This window comes from Megalobrama amblycephala, linkage group LG19 (assembly GCF_018812025.1).
Source record: "Megalobrama amblycephala isolate DHTTF-2021 linkage group LG19, ASM1881202v1, whole genome shotgun sequence".
NCBI classification, from domain to species: domain Eukaryota; kingdom Metazoa; phylum Chordata; class Actinopteri; order Cypriniformes; family Xenocyprididae; genus Megalobrama; species Megalobrama amblycephala.
The window spans coordinates 2652642-2674526 of record NC_063062.1 but is presented as its reverse complement, the minus strand read 5'-3'; the positions used below and the strand labels follow the sequence as shown (position 1 = coordinate 2674526).

Genomic DNA, 21885 nt, shown 5'->3' with positions numbered 1-21885 from the left:
TAGGTTCTTTGGGAACCCAAAATGGTTATTCAGAGGCATCGCTGTGAAACACCCTTTTGGAACCTTTATTTTTGACCATACATTTTAGATTACCCTGCACTCTTAAAAATAAAAGGTTCAGTGGATTTTTTGTATAGAACTATAGGGTTCTTAACTCAATTTTAAAGAACCCTTTATACCAGAAATGTTCTGTATAAGGAGAAATGTCTTAACACATATTCATGTTTAATGGTTTATTTAAATTTCTTCTTGTGATAAAGTGTTTACGAGATGTTTAATTCATAAAAAAAAAAATGAATTAAAGAAAATGAATTAGAAAATGAATTAATTAAAACTAAATACATAAAATGTTTTCATGATGTGAAACCTTAAAAGGTTCAATATATGAAGCACCTGACAGAACTCTTTAAGATTCTACATAGAGCCATTTCTTCTAAGAGTATGAATTCACTAATAAATGACCAACTTTGACTAGCTAGAAACCTTATAAAAGAGGCTACATTCACAAGCATGTTTTAGAATTTTTAGGAGGGTTCTCCTAAATGAAGTTTCATTTCTCTTTGCTACTGTAGGGTTTGAGGATGTTTGGAACGGTTGGAGCATACTCCTGGTCAGGAGGAATAGTGCAGGATTTCACACATCAGATGCTGAATTCTTCATTCATTAATGCCACTAACATGGAGGAGGACATTAGAGATTCCTATCTGGGTATGGCGCCATTCATTAATTATTTTTTTTATTTTTTGGCATTTTTTTTTTCACTTTTTTATCATCACTTATAGGTTACTATTTCACATACTTTAAATACTCATATTCATACAATGCTCTATTGTTATATATTAAACTTTTGTGGGTAACTTGCCTTGCACAGTAGTGCTAAGGACATATATAATACCAACTAGAAAATGTAAAAAATCTAGATGAAAATTACAGTAGGGGAGAGAGAGGTGGGAATGGGATAAGAGTGTGAATTTGAGTCAGATTTGAACCCATGTTACTGGCATTGTCAAGTCAAGTCATCTTTATTATATAGTGCTTTATACTATAGTAACTATACAGGTTGTTTCAAAGCAGCTTGGAAACTCAATCAAATTAAAATTCATACAGATTTAAATTCTGCTGTAAAGCAGCTCTACAGAAGACAATACCCTGCTTTGAAACAGCAATTCCATGTTGGTCCAGGTTGTGTGGTGGCCGAGAGAGCTAAATGTGCTGCAACTGAAGAAAACACAAGCAAATAGAAAAAACACCAGCAAATAAAGAAAACATTTTCATCAGTTTGACAACATGTGCTGCAAAAGTTCTCAACACAACCATATACAGAAACGTGCTGCAAAAGTTCACAACACATGCAAATACAAAAACGCGCTGCAAAAGTTCACAACACATGCAAATACAGAAACGCGCTGCAAAAGTTCACAACACATGCAAATACAGAAACGCGCTGCAAAAGTTCACAGCACAAGCAAATACAGAAACGTGCTGCAAATACTCACAACACAAGCAAATAAAGAAACGTGCTGCAAATAGCACATACCAGGCCCAGCGACCTCAAGCCCCTCTCTGCAATGATCTGAATGATGATGATGAGGAGGCTACTTTTAGAATTAAATTAATATTTTAATTTGCCCCGCAATAATTTATAACGCATCACGCATAACCAACGCACTGTAAAAAGTTTGCTAACTCCTCATTTAAAAAAACAATGTACTTTAACCATTTCAATAACATTTGTAGGATACCCAAAACTCTCAAGTACATTCAGTATTGGTGCTCAATTCGGTCAAAGGCCTTTTCTTGATCTAATGAGATCAACCCAAAATTTTGACCTGTAATCTTGGCTATATCAAAAATATTTGTAATTCGATTTGAAAATCATCTAATCTTTGGACTAAAAATCATCTAATCTTTGGACTAAAATCATCTAACCTCTGCATGTAATTCTCTTGGAAGTAGTTGGCTCACCAACTCTTCTTTTGCCTCCTGCACTTGGGGTAGGCCTCCAAGAAAATCCTGCAAAAGATCATGATCTTCTGCATACTCACTTTTAAATAAATCTTTATAAAACTCAGCAGCCCTCCTGCATACATCAACAGTTTCAGTGAACTCTTGCTCATTGGCTGCCCGATGACAAATGAAAAATTCTGCTTTGGCCATTTTTCTTCTCCAGGCTGAAAAAAAACTTGGATGGAGCATTCATTTCAGAAAAATTCTGAAACTGAGATCTGATCAATGCCCCCTGTGCTTTGCTACCTAGCAGATCCCTTAATTCTGCTTTCTTTCCAATGAGAGAGTTCACTTGTTTTCCTGTCAAATCACCTAGACTTTGAAGCTCTACAATATCATTTTATCATTTTACAGAGCTCTTATTTTTTTAACCATATTCTGGGTGACATTGAAGTTGTAACGCCTGTACAATATCCGTCTTAGCCAACCAACTTTGGAATTGTCAGAATGCTTTTAGCCTCCTGAACGGTGCATGTAAATCATGAATCGGCTCTGGTCGGTCTAAGAAAGACTGGGATTTGGCATCTTTGTGGCCCTGTCAGAAACTAAACAGAGAACCCCAGTCACCCACCAGGATCACCCCCTTGTGGGTTAAGGACCATGTGACTACATACCAGACAGCCCTAAAATCCCAATACACACCACACACACACACACACACACACACACACACACACACACACACACACACACACACACACACACACACACACACACACACACACACAGAGAGACCCGCATGATTGTATGCACAAATATAACTGTGCCTAAGTGTACCCGCCGTTGTATTTCGAATTGCATATATGTAGCCCTAGTGTTTAAGCTATGACCGTAGTGTGTTAGTGTCATCCTAAACTATGAGATTCGAGTATACCGTATCTTCCCTGTTTGTTACTAACTTCCTATGTTTTTGCCACCTGACAAGTTTGGTTTCGTTGGTAAGCTCTCTTTATGCCTTATTCGTCAATGTATGTCACATTACTGTAAAATGCATTGTTCTAGTTTTAATGGTATTTTGGAGAAAATACACTCTGATCTGACACTTCATAATTCATGCAAATAAAGTCATAAATGGAGACAAAGAAAAGTTTGCCCGCCAGGATTGCACCTGCATCTATTGGCTGTTTCACCAAAGGAGGCGTGTTGGCTTGTTTTTCCATAAAAGACAACAACACGCAATTTTTTCCTTTGTCTCTCGATTGTCTCTGAATTGTTCATTGCCATCTCGTGCATGTCTCTCCCGGACGTCTCAGGTGACCGCGCTTCCATCACGCGCTCATCTTTCGGGACGACCATCTCCGACGAAACAAACCTTCAAGTCCTCAGTTCAAATCTTCCCGCGGAAACGGAAGAAGCCAACGCACTGCAGCCACACTGAACCATCACCTGTATCTTTTGAAACTCAGCACAAACTCCTGCAAGTACTGATTCTTTCTATCTTAGATGCGAAAAGTCATACAATCTAACAAAGTGATACTGATTCTCTGCTGGCTCTCAAGGACTGTTAGTAAGTTTTGCTACTTGTCTTCTCTCTTTTACTTTCTTTACTTTCGCTTTTGTATATATGTATATCATCTGTGTATATTTAGCCGTATAACCTTTGTATTATCAATTTCATATATTAAATACATTATATTAATGCTCGGTTGTTCTGCTGCTCGTTCAGAAAAACCAAGTAACTTCTACGTTTTCGATCCGGCAACACTGCTTTATGCTTTGATGCTGTAATAGAAAGTTATTCTCGTGGCCAGAGAATAGCATTCTTTTTATAATAGTCTGTGAGAAAACCAACAGTTTGCTGGACAAACTAGGATAGTTTCTCTACACAACTATTAAGTTGCTAACAAGCATTGTTCAATACTGAATCCACATTTTCAAAACTCTTCACACAGTCAGCGAAACAGAAGTCAATGCAGACCAAACTGTGAACCATTTTTCATTGCTTTCAGACAAAATGCATTCAGTGACCACACTTTTCAAAATTCAGGAACTCTTTTCCCATTCGTACTCCACAACATGCAAAATACTATGTATTTTCAGCACATTTTTCTAATGCTAACACACTGCATTCAAAATGATTCAAAACACATTCAAAACAGAATGATGGCAAATTCCAAGCATTTATGCAGTAATTATTTTAAAATATTCTCAATTTTATAGCCAAAAATTAAAAAAAATAATAATAATTATTACAAGCTAATTGCAATTTTAGCTGAAATTCCATCCACTCAAATGCAAGAGAGAGAGAGCAGACTAGAACCATCACTGTAATTTACTATAATGAACAACTACACATGTTGTTACAGTAATGTGTAGAATGTATTTTATTTATTCTTTTTTTATTATCATTGCAGCCTTGGAGTTTTCCCCCTCTTTTTTCACCTTTTGTTTATAATTTTCAAGTACTATATTCATATAAAAAAATGAAATTTTGATTAATTTCTGATTCATTCGTGTTACAAATGCTTTCAATAAAGTGAAATTGTGTTACAGTATTCTATATGAAGAACTGATTTATGTGGAAAATCATTGAAACTTTAAAAAAGAAAAGTTCATCAATTATGTAATGCTTCCTGTTGTTAGTGTTTTTTTAGGTCAGTGTGTTGTGAATGAAATGTGTTTTTTGAATGAGAATTGTTGCCAGTGTTATGTTGGTCTGAGTGAGTTTTGTAGGTGAGATTAACTGTTTGGCCAACATTCATGCTGGTAATGCAGACTGTGTGTAGAGTTTTGAAAATGTGGTTTCGGTATTGAACAATGCTTGTTAGCAACTGAAAAAAACTGTAATTCACAATATATGTGCATAATTCCCTCTTGGGTCGATATCTGTATCATAATTAATCATAAGGCTTTATGATTTGTTATATTCATATATTTCACCCATGAATTGATTAAATACTTGTAATATCGCTAAAGATTCATCATTTGTATTGTATTTGACAGTGTCTCTAAAATCAACAATCTCTCAGTTGCCATGACTGGAGCATACACGTTTGCTAAAACAAAAATTGCAACATGAAAGTCTTCCTTCCACAATTTCCTCCACCTCATATGAGATTGGCAAAAATGTATTTGCAAAGAAGACTCCTATACCAGCACTTGTACTGTTCTTATGACTCAGGATAACCAAACCCTCCCATTCTCTTTTCCAATCCACTTCATTTAAAGCATTTCTATGGGTTTCTTGGGTAAAATCTATATCTATACCTTTCAATTTCATTAACTGGAAAAACTGACTCCTTTTCTTAATATCCTTTGTTCCATTCAGATTTAAAGTTGCAAACTTAATGATTGGTTTATATATATATAAAGAAAACTGATCATGAATTTTACAAGAAAAAAAAAAAAAGGCCTTCCAGACCCTGGAGATGAACTGTGGCCCTCTATATGATGTGATGTCCTCAGGAATTCCATAATATCTGAAGATATGATTAAACAGTAGTTCAGCAGTCTCCATGGCAGTGGGCAGTCCCCTTAAAGAAATCAGACAACATAACTTAGAAAATCTGTCAACAACCACCAATATGCAGGTACAGTTATCCAAGGTAGGAAGATCAGTGATGAAATTGACTCCTAGGTGTGACCAAGGACGATTGGGAATGGGCAGAGGTTGGAGTTTTCCGGAGGGATGCCGTGGACTCTTAGAGATGGCGCATTCCTTGCATCCCTGCATGTACCTCCTGACATCCGATGCCATGTTCGGCCACCAGAAGCATTGTTTAAGCAACGAGAGAGTTTCATTGACCCCAGGGTGGCCGAGTGCCCAGTGATGTGTGAGATGCGTGAATGAGGGGAGTGCATTGTGTCCGGGTGATGTAGAGCAAACCTGGGGGACAACCCGGCAGAGTGTTGGTGGAGGCATTGGACTCAGGAAGTGTCTCTTCAGACTAGACAATGGGGTTAACAAAGAGCTTCTCTGACAGAATGGGTTCCGGGGTTTCAGGGCTCTCATCAGGACCATGGATACGAGAGAGGGCGTCGGCTTTTACATTTTTGGATCCTGGGTGATAAGAGATGGAGAAATTGAAATGGGTGAAAAACAGAGCCCATCGTGCTTGGCATGGGTTTAGTCATTTTGCATCTCGAAGATATTCCAGGTTCTTTTGGTCAGATAGTACGACAAACGGATGTTTGGCTCCTTCGAGCCGATGCCTCCACTCCTCTAGCATGGGCTAGCATGGGCTAGCATGATGGCCAGAAGCTCCCTGTTCCCGATGTCATAATTGATCTCTGCCTGGTTGCGTTTGCGGGACAAGGCACATGGGTGCAGTCTATCCCCTGCTGCAGGACCTCCGCAACGTGGTGGCGATGGTCGGCCATGCTCCGGAAGTAAATCAGAATGTCGTCGATGTAGACCAGGACTGACTTGTGTAGGAACTCCCGGAGCACCTCATGGATGACGTCCTGGAATACGGAGGGGGCGTTGACAAATCCATACGGCATGACCAAGTACTCGTAGTGTCCAGTAGGGGTCACAAATGCTGTCTTTCACTCATCCCCCTCACGTAACCAGATGAGGTTATACGCGCTGGGGAGGTCCAACTTGATGAACACAGTGGCACCTCGGAGATGTTCTAGGGCAGATGGGATGAGAGGAAGTGGGTAACGGAACTTCACAGTGATTTTGTTTAGTGTTCTGTAATCAATGTAGGGCCGCAAGTCTCCGTCCTTCTTCACCACAAAGAAAAAGCTGGAAGCAGCAGGGGAAGTAGACGGGCTGATGTAACCTTGTGACAGAGCCTCCATGTAGTCCTCCATGGCCTTCTCCTCCGGGATGGACAGGGAATAGATCTTCCCTCGGGGCACTGGCTCACCTGGAAGCAGATCAATAGGGCAGTCTCATGGCCTGTGTGGAGGCAGCGTGGAGGATTTCTTGGGGCAGAAGACATCACTGAAGTGGGAGTAACACTGGGGAATGTCCACTGAACGGTTTTCTAGGGTGCTTTCTATGGATGTAGCACAGACTGGTAATTTCTTCGGAACAAGGAGAGCTTGGAACAAGGAACTCAGGAAAACAATCCAGGAAACAGTTGTCACCCCACTTCAGGATTTCCCCAGTCTTCCACGATATGACTGGGTTGTGCTGCTCCAACCACGGGCGCCCTAAGATCATGTCAGTGGTGGATTCCTCCAGAACCAGCAGATGGAGTTGTTCGACGTGGAGGATGCCGACTTGAAGTTGGATCGGGCCGGCACTGAAGCGCACTTGTCTTTGGCTGAGGGGTCTTCCAGTTACCGAGTGGATCTGATAAGTCGACGGCGTGGCTGTTGTCTTGAGCTTGAGCTGGCGGCAGAGGGTGCCGGAGATGAAACTGCCGGCTGACCCAGAATCTAGGAGGGCACTGACTGGAAGAGATAAACTGGCAGCAGTAATGTTTACAATAGTGGTAAGTGGTTTCATCTTATTAATATATGGAATAATCACACTCACCATGGGACGAGCTGGGCGAGTGGGGCATTCAGAGATGTAATGCCCAGATAAACCACAATACAAGCATAAATTCTGGGTCAGCCATCTCTGCCACTCAGCCGTAGACAGAAGAGTGTTTTCTATTTGCATGGGTTCGTTGGCTGGTTCTGGGGAGCTGACGGATTCTGGTCGGCGGAGTGAAGACGGAAATAATGGCTGGCCCTAGTGCTCTTCGAGACACGACTGCATACGAGTGAGCAGCGAGATGCAACCGCACGTGTGGATCCAGCCCTTGACGATATGTGGTGATAAGGGCCTGCTCGTTTCATCCGCTAGCTGCAGCAAGGGTTCTGAATTGGAGAGCATAGTCGTTAACAGTCATTGAACCTTGTTTCAATTGGTATAACTGCTCACCGATGGATGAATCCCAAGTGGGTCTTCCAAAGACTTTTTTGAAGTGAGCGATGAAACTGGAGAGAGACTGGGTAATGGGATTCTTCTGGGACGAGAGTGGTTCAGCCCAGCGAAGCGCCTTGCCATCTAGTTGAGAGATTGTAAAAGCTACCTTAGCGTTGTCGTTGGGATACTGGTGCGGTTGCATCTCCAGTACCAGCGAACATTGCAGGAGGAATCCGTTGCAATCCTCCGCCGAACCAGAGAAGGGTGCCGGTTTAGTCACTGGCGACGGCAGGTGGTGAGGAAGAAACGGCGGTGGATGCGGAAGTGCTCCCTGGTGAAGATGCTGGTGGAGTGGCGTTGAGTGCTCGGCGCAATGCGTCCACAAGCTCTTGGAATGGATCCGGGGTGCTCATACTGGTATTCGGCGGTGTTGGTCTGGTCTTCTGTTACGATACAGAAGGGGACAGCGACACAGGAATGCAGGTGATAGTGTTTATTGAACAACCAGTAGAGTGACAGAGTGCAGGTAAGTGATGGCAGGTAAATACAATGGCAGATATAGATGTAGAACTGATACTTGTCTCTGTGTTGCAGGAATGGCAGATGGATGACAGACTTGGAGCTGGAGCAGACACAGATGAACTCACGCAGGACGAGGAGACAACGAGGAGATGTGGGAACACACTGGAGACAGATAAGTATCTTCGGTGGAGTCCTTGAGGTAAGCAAAAAGCTAAGACCATGTGCAAATGAGACCAGACAGTGACATAGTGAGAGCGTGAGTCTTTTGTGCTGCTGTTGATGAGGGTGCTGATGGGCTGCCGGTGTGCGTGTTTAAAACTCTGGTGATGACGTGCTCTGTGTCTGTGTGAGGGTAGAGCCTGGCGTGTCTGTGACACTGTTTGCCCTTTGTCATGCTAAAAAAATGCTGAACTTTTTCAAGGCTATACCTGCTTTGCTCTTGACTCTCATTCAAGTACCCTACAGTAGCTGACAACTCCTTTTTACCAAAACTAGCCAAAGAAGAAGCATCAGTAGAGTCATCATCAGCAGTATCTTCTGTACTATAATCTTCTCCATCCTTTTCTGATTTTTGACTATTCATTATTTTATTTTTATTTTTTTTACTCCCTTTCACTTTGTTTTGATTTCTTTTTCACTACAGGAACCTTAAGCACCAGTTCTTCATCCTCCATCATTATACTGTCCTCATCTGCTGTAGCTTCTATCACTTCTTTCATAATTTCCACATCCAGTGTCTTTGAATCAGTATCAGTGCTCTTCCCATTAACTTTAGTACCTTTTTCCTTCTCAGCAGTTACAGCTTCACTAGACTAAATGATTTTTTGATGCTGTTCACTTTATTTAAACAACTTATTTATAACCCCACTGTATTAGGTTTCTGGTTCAAATTTAATTGCTTCATGTTAAATTGACTTGACATTATTTCTTTTTTACTTAACTTGATGTTTTCATATTAAAATAAACAATCAAGTAAACTCAACCAGGACTCAATCAAACAGGATAAACCTTTAATGTTGATAAAAACTAAATTGGTTGTGTGGAACCACTGTCCATAATTGACTTGAGTTAGTTTAAAGTATCATTTTTTTGAGTGTTGGCTCAGCTTCTTTTAGTACCTGTGCGATATTCTGAATATTTACCTCATTTTGGGGCGCATTATTTTGTTTTGAACAAAAGCGAATTTGATGTCCTTTCTCTCCACATTTAAAACACTTCATAGTCTCAGTTGTCGCAAAAATCACATAATCAATACCCTCTATCTTGAACTTTAACGCTATGTTTAATTCTGCATCACCCTTCAGAATCATGAAAAGAGAATGAAAAAGAAACCATGTTTCTAAAGGGGGAATTTGCAACCGAGTGGAATCTTTTTTACTGCTGAAACTATTTGCACATGTCTTGCTAATTCGCGTTCTATAACCTCATCGCTGATAAACGTAAACATTTGAAATCACAATTTTTTTTGCCAGATTGACAAGCGGAAAAACTCCTATGTGTTCATCTTTTATCACAATTCCTTGTTCAACAACTTGATTAACTTTTTCAATTGACTCCAAAAACAGTACCATTGCACTATTCAATTGAGAGAGAGAGAAATTATGAAATCTCAAGTTTGTATGCAAACTGTTTTGTGCAATGTTATTCAATTTAGATCAATGCACCAGTTCTGCAAGAATCTGGAGGAATATTTGCGTCTGTCGTTTGTGTCAGTTTTAAATGGAGATTCCCTTTGTTGGCATCTTTGGCTTGGAGAAGGGGGTTTCCCAGGTTTGTTGATTCGCTGAAGGTCTTTTCGTGTCTGGATCAACGTTTTCTGGGAAAGCTAATCACGTGGGTGTGTTGGCAGATAAATAGAGTCTTCCTTGTGGCTGAAGCTTTAAGTTTTGAAGCGGGCAAAGACTATATAGTCATTGATGATTAAACTTTGCTGCAAAACTTAGAACATGAGACTCTCAGCGGAAAGAACAAAAAGTAAGCAAAAGAAAGATACGGGAGTAGTTAGATGGCTTGAATGAAACTGTTAATCGATTTTCAACTGATCTTGATCTTCTTCTGATCTGCTCGTTATCGTCTACTCGTCAATTTGTCCATTTACTTGTCTTTGATCGTGTCCTGAATTTTTAAACAGGTGCTTGTCCAACCTCTTTGAGGAGTTCTGACCAATAAAGGCAGGAACACACCAAGCCGACGCCGACAAATTAGTGGCGATGAAAGCAGACTGCGAGGTTGGCTCACGTCTGCAGCATCTGTGTCCAAAGTTGCCCTGACACACCAAATTGACGCTCGACAGCCAAGTAGCACGTCTGTTCTGCGCTTGCTTGATATTACTTTACAAGGGAATTCACTGCAATGCAGTAGCAGGATACTTCAACACTAGGGTGACCACCATCAAAAAAAACAAATGTGGGACGATTACTAAGTTTGTGTGGGACAATGTGAGACATGTTACCAACACTAAAACACAACCTGAAGCTGTTATATAATGTCTATCTAACTTAGTAAGAACATTTGTATTCTGCCTTTCAGCTGATAAAAATACTTTGTTCTTTAGTCCCTTCCATTACATCACAATGTAACATAACATGTCTTTATTTTACATGTAATTTAAATTCAACATCACTGACCCTAAAGGCAGCAGGCATCATGCAGATAACTATTTTTGAATAGGTGACCAAATGTCTGAAATGGAAACTGGGGACATTTCCTATTTGAGTGGTCAAAATATCACCAAAATCTAATTTGTTATTATCTATTTAAAAACAGGGACAATACATTTTTGAATGTTTTTGTTTTTAATTGTCGTGGGTTCCTTATAGGCTATTATTAAATTTAAAAAAATATGATTTAAACTTCTTAAACTTCTTACTCTTTTAATACAATTCACAAAAAAAAAAAAAAAAACTTTTACACGATTAATAGTAACCACTGTAAAAGCAGTTCTAAACAATACTGTTATATTAGTGTGACTTTACAAAAGCACATTACATTACAAAAATAAAACAACATAAATATAAGAAGATAAATATAAAACAGCATTTAAGAAATATTTTATAACATTACTGAATTTAATATTTTAATATACAAATTACAATTGTTTTAACTTTTAACTATTATTGCAAAACAATCTCGCACCCTGTTGAGGCCCTGTTATAAAACATACAAACAGTATTACTTTAATTTAACATGAACAGTTAGTATGTTACTACCTTGAAACCGATAACAATGTTTATTTTGATATTTGACGATAATGGCCCTTTGCTCTGGTCCAGATCCAGATTACGTTCCTAATGAAGTAGCGACGCGCGCGACCAAGTGTAGCTGTCAGCCCCCTCTGTTGGAGAACATGATCACTACATAATTTCTCCAGCAGGCTGTTGTTCTTGTCGGTCTTTTTGCAATGTATATGCGGAGCTGTAAAACGGAGACATTTCGAGCTACAGTCGGGGACAGAACACCAAAAACCGGTCTGGTCACCCTATTTTTGAAACAGTTCTGACCAAGTCCAACTCCGCTCCACATTTGGATTGACAGCCGTCACAACCTACTAATGACCGTGTTTACGGCTGTTATATTTGTGTAAGGCGCGATGTTACTTCTGTCAAAGCGCTGTTAGGTGAAAAACTACGCAGCAAAAAGAGTAAATGAAATGCTTTCTTAAAAAGGCAAAAGAACGCACGTTTTCTTAATATTATAATTAAAAACCAACATACTGATGAAAATGCGGCACATTTTCTCACTATGCGACGTGCGGGACAAGGAGTGAAAATGCTGTGCAGTACAACGCAAAGCGGGACAGGTGGTCACCCTATTCAACACGCATTGATTAATTAGTTTGGGCTCTGAATTATGGATTTTTATCACCTAATATTGCTTTCCCCCTCTCAGGTTAACATTTTGCGGAAAAATTGTAGAAAGAAGACACAAATGTGAGCTGCAGCAAAATATGCATAGTTTGTTTGATTTTGCAAACATTTAAATTTAATCGAACTTGTGTTTATTCAATAAGTCCAAACATCTCCAAAAGATGTTTTAATGAGTCATGTACAGATCTTTTAAACTGAGGTAACGGATTGCTCTCTAACTTCTCATAAAACATAGTATTAGACATTTGTCTCTGAATTTTAGACTTACTGTCTAATCTTGTCCACCCTTATCTGCACTTTAGACCACTATGGAGTGATCGTTTTGAAGTAATACCAGTTCAGCTAGTTGTGACTCTGTAAGATTATAAGCCAATTTGTATAGTCTTTTCTGTTTCTTAAAAGATATGTCATCGCATTCCACAATACAACAGTAAGTGTCCAAAGAAGTGTTCCATCTACTGGCCTGAAACCAAATCGCTCTGACCCTATTGTTGTTTTTTAACATTTTTTTTAATGAATATTATAGATTTTTAAAATATGCTTTCATAGTGAAGTAATTATATTGTATGCTGCAGGTTACTCTGTTGCTGTGGCATCAGTGAATGGTCAAGTTGTGTACTTTGCGGGAGCACCAAGGCATAGACACACAGGGCTGGTGCTGGGATTTACACAGAACCATCAGAACCACAGCTGGACCATATCTCATAGGATATACGGATCACAGGTATAAAACTGAATATACATTATTTGCAACATACAGTATGCACATTATATTAGGGCTAGCGCATTTATGCTGTTTATTTATTAACTTCTTCAGTACATTTATTTAAATATGCCCATACATTTATCTCTGTAGTCTCTCCCATCTTTCAATCTTTCATACTTGCTTTCTTTCAGATTTTCTCTTTTTCATCTCTTCTTTTTCTTTCCCTCTGTTTTTCTCTCTGCAGCTGGGCTCATATTTTGGGGCAGAGTTGTGTGTGCTAGGTACTTCTGAGTTGTTAGCAGTCGCCGCTCCTTTATATCATGTTCATGGATTTGGAGGAGAGGTCCGGATATGCTCACTAAACACTACGGTAAGATCAACACACATCCGGACGGGGATGAGATGGCTCACATTACTATAAACACAGCTAATTTTTTTGTTGTTGTTTTTAGCATATGCTTTAGCACGTTATCCATCATAATCACAAATCATTGTTCAACTTCTTTATTACATTTATATAAAACTCCCAAGATCCCATTAGACACTGCTCAACTCAACTGCTCAGCGTTTCTCCGTGGGGTGGTGGGGAATGAGTTTGGCCGGTTTGGTACTTCTCTGGCAGCCATAAAGGACCTGAATGGAGATGGCCTTGAAGAGTTGGCAGTGGGGGCACCTCAAGAAGAGAAGGGCAAGGGAGCCATTTACATATTTTTGGGACAACCAGGAGGTATCAGAACAGAATACAGTCAGGTAGGAGACTGTTTTAAATAATTTCATTTTTAAGTTACACAGCCGTTCAGCTTAAGGTGGGCAAGCTGGTTTGCTGATGGACTAAAGTGGTCTGCTAACTCTAACCAGGTTGAATGTAATATGAGTCCATCCACATCTCCGTTAACTGGAACAGCCACATGGTGGAACAGTCAAAGACTGCTGTCTATTACAGATGTGGCCATTGTGAATGCACATTATAAAGAAAAGGAATCCTGCTAAATAATGCGGTAGCACAGGAAAGACATGATCAGTAGGGAGCAGTCATGTTTTATTTTTAGTCATGTCACATACTAATGCCAATGTTCTGCTTGGTCAGCACATGTGAACGTTGCTCAGAACTGCATTAAGAACAGCATAGAATACGCCATATTCAAGTTTATTGTGTGTGTGCTGTGCACATGGCAATTAAAAGATTCATGATTCAGGTAATAATAGTATTTTTAAGCCTTGATAATGGGCATTTGATCATTAATACTAGAGCTGGGAAGCTATTAAAATTTTTAATCTAATTAATTACATGATGTGGTGATTAATTAATCTAATTAATTGCAAAATTATTATACATCAAAATTGGTTCAGAAATTATCCCCAAAAGATAATTTGAAGTCATTATTGTGTAAAGCATCAAACAGACATTACAAAAAGTAGATTCCGAAATAAATATTTTATTTGATTCAACATTCAAACTTGTATAATTGTATAATAACAACCTATAATTGTCACAGACATGCCAGGCTCTGCACCCAGCCAATCACGTCGCACTCCCTCACCAGAGTACTGATCACACGTACCTGACACTCATCACCATAAAAGACACTCACAGTCACTCAGTCATTGTCCGGTCTCGTTTAACGCATACTAACCTGAATGCTTACCTTACGGACTACTTACCTGTCTCTCAGCCTTCATCGAACCTGGTGTGAAGATCAAGTCAAGTATCACTGTCTTGATATATATTCTGTCTGGAAACTTCGTCTGCTTTCACTCACCTGCACTTTGCTCTGGTTGTCTCAATAAACATCGTAAATTGTACCAGTGTCTCCGACCTCCTCTGTATGTAACAGAAGACCGGACCTACACCGCTGAGCAACCACGATGAGCACTGCAGATCCATTCCAGGACTTGGTTACAGCACTTCGTCGCACTCTCACCAGTACATCCACGCCAGCACCACCAGCGAGCACTTCTGCATTCCATGCTGTATCTTCTTCTCTGTCTGTGATTGCCAGTCCCATGGCCAAACCGGCGCCCTTCTCTGGCTCGGCGGAGGATTGCAACGGATTCATCCTGCAATGTTCGCTGGTTTTGGAGATGCAACCGCACCTGTACCCTGACGATAAGGCGAAAGTCGCCTTTATGATTCAGCAACTGGACGGTAAAGCACTCCGTTGTGCGGAACCCCTGTGGACTCAGAACAGTCCCGTCGTGCAATCACTCTCAAGCTTTATTAATCACTTCAAGGAAGTTTTTGGAAAACCTTCATGGTACTCCTCCCTAGGTGAGAGACTGTGCAATCTAAAACAAGGTGCTTTATCTGTCTCTGATTATGCTTTGCAGTTCAGAAACCTAGCGGCAGCGAGGTTGGAACGAACAAGCCCTCATCTCCAGATATCGTCAAGGTTTGGATCCAAGTGTGCGGTTGCATCTCGCTGCATACGAGGATACCATCGGGCTCGAGAAGTTCATCCAACTATCAATAAGATTTGCCACTCGTATGCAGTGCATAGAAGAGCACCAAAACCAGCGACTATTTCCATCCTTCCTCCACCAGCCCGAATCCATCAGCTTCCCAGAACCAGCCAGCCCCGAGATACAGATATTGACAGATCACGTCTTTCTCCAGCTGAGCGACAGAGGAGGCTGACCCAGGGTCTCTGTTTGTATTGTGGCCATCCTGGGCATTTCAGAGCTGAATGCCCCACTCGTCCAGTGCGATCTATGGTGAGTGTCATCCTTCCTATGTTAAATGATCAAAATCCACTCACTATTATCGCCAACCTTACTGCTGCTGATATTTGTATTACAGTCAATGCCTTCATCGACTCTGGGTCAGCTGGAAATTTCATCTCTGGAGCCCTCTGGAGCCAGCTCAACCTCAAGACCGTCAGTTCGCCGAAAGTTTGCCAGATCCATGCAGTAACTGGTCGTCCTCTCCATCAAGTTCGTCACATGGTGGGCCCTCTGCGTTTGCAGATTGACGTTCTTCATCAGGAGGAAATTTATCTGCTGGTTCTGGAGGATTCTACATCTGACGTGATTCTGGGGCACCTGAAGTGGGGTAATCAATGTTTTCCTGGATGTTTCCCGGTACTACCAATTCCAAGTCAAGTTCCAAGTCAAGCTCCAAGTCAAGCTCCAAGTCAAGCTCCAAGTCAAGCTCCAAGTCAAGTTCCAAGTCAGGTTCCAAGTCATGTTCCCAGTCCTGTCCAAAAGATTCCAAGCTCTAAGAAGATCCATGTCTATGTTACGTCCATTGAGAGTCCATTGGAAAAGAGATCCATCGACATACCTGACTGTTACTCCCACTTCAGTGACGTTTTCTGTCCATAGAAGGCCTCCAAGCTGCCTCCCCATCGGCCATGGGACTGTGCCATCGATCTCATCCCAGGTGAGCCAGTGCCCGGGGGAAAAATCTATTCCTTGTCCATCCCGGAGGAGAATGCCATGGAGGAATACATCACTGAGGTGCTATCACAAGGCTACATCCTCCCGTCTACTTCCCCTGCTGCATCCAGCTTTTTCTTCGTTGCCAAGAAGGACGGAGGCTTGCGGCCTTGCATTGATTACAGAGCACTTAACAACATTGGCTCGAAGGAGCCCGACATCCCTTTCTGGTGTTAACCGATCATAAAAATCTGGAGTACCTGCGTGAGGCTAAAAGATTGAATCCACGTCATGCAAGATGGGCATTGTTCTTTACGCGTATCAACATCATTTCCTATCGTCCTGGTTCCAAGAATGTCAAAGCCGATGCTCTATCACATATCCACAGTCTCGAGGAAGGTCCTGAAGATCCTGAGTCCATTCTTCAAGAAAGCCTCATTGTCAGCCCCATAACCTGGTCCGAAAAAATACTACTCGAGTCCAATGCCTCCACCAACACTCCGCCGGGTTGTCCCCCAGGTTTGCAATACATTCCACGGACACGACGCATTCCACTAATCCACTCCTCCCATGCGTCGCTGGACACTGGCCACCCAGGGGTCAATGAAACCCTCTCGCTGCTTAAACAGCGCTTCTGGTGGCCCAACATGGCAGCAGATGTCAGGAGGTACGTTAAGGGGTGCAGGGAATGTGCCATGTCCAAGAGTCCCTGTCATCTTCCCTCCGGAAAGCTACAACCTCTGCCCGTTCCAACTTGCCCATGGTCACATCTAGGAGTAGATTTCGTCACAGATCTCCCGGCTTCAGATGGGCATACCTGCATAATGGTTGTAGTGGACAGATTTTCCAAGTCATGCCGATTGATTCCACTCCCAGGACTCCCTACAGCTCAGGCCACAGCTGAACTCCTCTTTAACCATGTGTTCAGATATTTCGGATTACCTGAAGATATTGTGTCTGACCGAGGTCCACAATTCTCTTCGCACATCTGGAAAGCATTCTTCAAGCTCCTAGATGTGGCCATCAGCCTTTCGTCCGGATACCATCCTCAGACGGAGCGGAAGATACAGGAGATTGGCCGTTTCCTGCGTACCTTCTGTCATGGCCACCAGGACTCCTGGAACCAGTTCCTGGGCTGGGCCGAATACGCCCAGGACTCCCTCCGTTGTAGCGTCTGGACTAATCAGGCACACAAAATGATTCAATATAGTTAATGAATTACCTATGAACTCACTTTATCAAAGCTCTGTGAACCCATCCCCCTAAAACTGCAACTAGCATCCCAAACTAGCTAAACTACAGGAAGAACTAGGTGTCCTGTTACAGATACTTGGACCTTTTACGATCAGGAACAATTTTGCAGAGACCAGTGACTCATTCTTTCTGAGAAGGACAAATAAACTCTCTTAATCCTATGTATTCTCTATATTACCACTTGGGAAATGTATAAACATGTATCCAATTTTCCCATATCACGACTTTCCTTTTATAGGCTTTATTCTATGTATTAATTCTCTCTTTTGAACTATTTTGGTATTAATGTTCCATAGTTGCAAATGTATAGTTGACTGAGATTACATTGGCAGCATGTTTGGTATCTACGGACTCCAACTTTAATTTCCTATTTGGTAATTTATGTTACATGTTACTAACTCTGTGACACATTTGTATTATAAGAATTTAGAGGGTTCTTTTCTCATTCATCCAATCCAGTGTTTTATGCTAATATCTTGCTACAGAACAAAGACTCGTAAAACTTCCCTCCGAGGGGGCAACCCCTTATTGGCTCAGACACCTTAAGAGGGTGTGACATCTTCACCTCTTATATTCACTGAACACAAGATCAAACTTCTCTCTTCCTGCTCTTCCTCCTCTTCTTCTTTTTTTACTGACAAATGCTGACGTCAAGATGACGCTTTAAGAAGCTAGAAGCTTCTAAGGAACCCCAAGCTTGTGCCAGGCCTCGGCCTAGACCTTCCATTCACCAAAGATCCTCTGAATCCAACTGGTTCTCTTTCATCAAGACAATATCAGCAAAGATTCAACAGGAGCCTCCACAAATTGCATCAGGACAGTTTTAATTCAACTTGGAGAGACATGCAAGTATCAAACTTAGTCTCATTATCGGATACATTGAGTATCCTTACCCCTTTTAAAGAAGGGCCTGTTAAAACTAAACTGATGGTTTGCTCAAGGCTGTTGATCTGCTGAAATGTCCAACAATGCTGTAACCTCTTGCTTCCTGTACTCTGCTTTAGCTCTTTCTCTCTCTTGGTAAACTGTATGCATGTATGTGTGTGAATGTTAGAGTAGTTTAAGTGTTTAGTCTAGTTAATAAAGTCTTGTTCATGTCACACGTAAGGTTGTCCGTGTTTTGCGCTCATATACGGGAGTCCCTATTCATGTCGGTCCTGACTACAGGCTTTTAGTAGAATAAGATTGTTATTTCCCATAACCTGGAAATGAACATTTCTTAGAATTAATAAACAATTAACACTATGTGTTCATTGAACACCAGGTTAATTGATGGTAATATTAATTTTATTACATTAAGTTAATTTTATTAACTGATTAAAATATTAATAATTAATTATAACTAGTTATGATTAATTATTCATATTTATTTTGAGCTAATTTGCTACACCGTCAACCCTCCACTGGTCTCACCCCTTTCCAGTGCGTGCTCGGCTATCAGCCCCCACTGTTCCCCTGGGATGGGTAACCATCAGATGTCCCGGCAGTGGATTACTGGTTCCGAGAGAGCGAGGGTCTGGGACTCAGCACACCTCCAACTCCAGCGAGCCCTCAGGAGACGCAGGTTAACAGCGGATCTTCGCCGTTCTCAAGCACCTGTATATCAGCCTGGAGATAAGGTCTGGTTATCCACTAGAGACATCCGGATGCGACTTCCCTGCAAAAAGCTGAGTCCCAGATTCATTGGCCCCTACACCATCCTCAAGCAAATCAACCCAGTTACTTACCAATTACAACTTCCTCCTGAAATCAGAATTCACCCCACATTCCAAGTGTCCCTGCTAAAAACTTACCATCCGTCTGTTCTTCCCTCCACAGAGCCTGGTGATGCAGAAGAATCCCCCCTTCCTATCATCGTGGAGAACAGTGAAGCCTACCTCGTCAAGGAAATCTTGGACTCCCGTCGTCATGGTGGTCACTTAGAGTATCTTGTTGACTGGGAAGGATACGGTCCTGAAGAGAGATCATGGGTTCCCAGAGTTGACATTCTTGATCCGAGCCTTCTGGAAGACTTCCACGCCAGACATCCCAACAAACCAGCTCCAAGAGGCAGAGGCCAACCACCACGTCGGCAGGGTCCTCGGTCCTCAGGAGCGGACCATGGAGGGAGGGGAGGGGGGGGTAATGTCACAGACAAGCCAGGCTCTGCACCCAGCCAATCACGTCGCACTCCCTCACCAGAGTACTGATAACACGCACCTGACACTCATCACCATCCCAATCAGCAGCACCATAAAAGATAAGCTATATAAAAATAAGTTTATAATATTCATATACTACATGGATGAGTACATAGTGCATAAGTACAAACCCGATTCCAAAAAAGTTGGGACACTGTACAAATTGTGAATAAAAACAGAATGCAATGATGTGGAAGTTTCAAATTTCAATATTTTATACAGAATACAACATAGATGACATATCAAATGTTTAAACTGGGAAAAATCATAATTTTAAGGGAAAAATAAGTTGATTTTAAATTTCATGTCATCAACACATCTCAAAAAAGTTGGGACAAGGCCATGTTTACCACTGTGTGGCTTCCCCTCTTCTTTTTATAACAGTCTGCAAACATCTGGGGACTGAGGAGACAAGTTGCTCAAGTTTAGGAATAGGAATGTTGTCCCATTCTTGTCTAATACAGACTTCTAGTTGCTCAACTGTCTTAGGTCTTCTTTGTCGCATCTTCCTCTTTATGATGCAGCAAATGTTTTCTATGGGTGAAAGATCTGGACTGCAGGCTGGCCATTTCAGCACCCAGATCCTTCTTCTACGCAGCCATGATGTTGTAATTGATGCAGTATGTGGTCTGGCATTGTCATGTTGGAAAATGCAAGGTCTTCCCTAAAGAGACGACGTCTGGATGGGAGCATATGTTGTTCTAGAACTTGGATATACCTTTCAGCATTGATGGTGCCTTTCCAGATGTGTAAGCTGCCCATGCCACACGCACTCATGCAACCCCATACCATCAGAGATGCAGGCTTCTGAACTGAGCGCTGATAACAACTTGGGTTGTCCTTGTCCTCTTTAGTCCGGATGACATGGCGTCCCAGTTTTCCAAAAAGAACTTCAAATTTTGATTTGTCTGACCACAGAACAGTTTTTCACTTTGCCACAGTCCATTTTAAATGAGCCTTGGCCCAGAGAAAACACCTGCGCTTCTGGATCATGTTTAGATATGGCTTCTTTTTTGACCTATAGAGTTTTAGCCGGCAACGGCGAATGGTACGGTGGATTGTGTTCACCGACAATGTTTTCTGGAAGTATTCCTGAGCCCATGTTGTGATTTCCATTTACAGTAGCATTCCTGTATGTGATGCAGTGCCGTCTAAGGGCCCAAAGATCACGGGCATCCAGTATGGTTTTCCGGCCCTGACCCTTACGTACAGAGGTTGTTCCAGATTCTCTGAATCTTTGGATGATATTATGCACTGTAGATGATGATAACTTCAAACTCTTTGCAATTTTTCTCTGAGAAACTACTTTCTGATATTGCTCCATTATTTTTCGCTGAAGCATTGGGGAATTGGTGATCCTCTGCCCATCTTGTCTTCTGAGAGACACTGCCACTCTGAGAGGTTCTTTTTATACCCGATCATGTTGCCAATTGACCTAATAAGTTGCAAATTGGTCCTCCAGCTGTTCCTTATATGTACATTTAACTTTTCCGGCCTCTTATTGCTACCTGTCCCAACTTTTTTGGAATGTGTAGCTCTCATGAAATCCATAATGAGACAATATTTGGCATTACATTTCAAAATGTCTCCCTTTCAACATTTGATATGTTATCTATATTCTATTGTGAATAAAATATAAGTTTATGAGATTTGTAAATTATTGCATTCCTTTTTTATTCACAGTTTGTACAGTGTACCAACTTTTTTGGAATCGTGTTTGTACATAGTGTATAATTGCATATTGTATAGTGAGGGATGCAACTTATGAAACAATGGTAACTTTAGCCACATTTAACAGTACATTAGCAATGTGCTAACTAAACACACTCAGGAAGACAATTTGCAAACATCACGAAATAAATATATATAAAGTTGCATCAGTTGGTATCGATCCATCTTTGAGAATCAATTTCTGTGCAAATCCTGTGTTTTACTGACGATCGTGTCACGCATTCTAATGCTAATGACTTAACGTTACACATACTGGTATATGAATTTATCTAGCCACATTCCCTTCATAAATAAAATTGCACCACTGCATCCTTAGTGGCTCAGATGCCAGGGAGTTTATGGAGACTCATATTTGTTTGTTATTGACTCATGTTTGTTATTATAGCCGTTAACAGATCAGTGATAATTTTTTACATAGCTGAGACATCCGTGGTG

At 41.2% G+C, this 21885-nt stretch overlaps 1 protein-coding gene across 3 annotated transcripts in view; it reads left to right on the top strand.

The window, feature by feature from the left end:
• Positions 1–21885, top strand: part of LOC125254848 (integrin alpha-X-like) — a 206363-nt gene that overhangs the window by 125213 nt on the left and 59265 nt on the right. For all 3 annotated transcript variants that reach the window (XM_048169690.1, XM_048169689.1, XM_048169688.1), the window contains exons 11-14: positions 573–708; positions 12780–12928; positions 13155–13280; positions 13442–13660. In XM_048169690.1, the coding sequence (XP_048025647.1) occupies positions 573–708; positions 12780–12928; positions 13155–13280; positions 13442–13660 (630 nt within the window). The remainder of the gene's footprint in view (positions 1–572; positions 709–12779; positions 12929–13154; positions 13281–13441; positions 13661–21885) is intronic.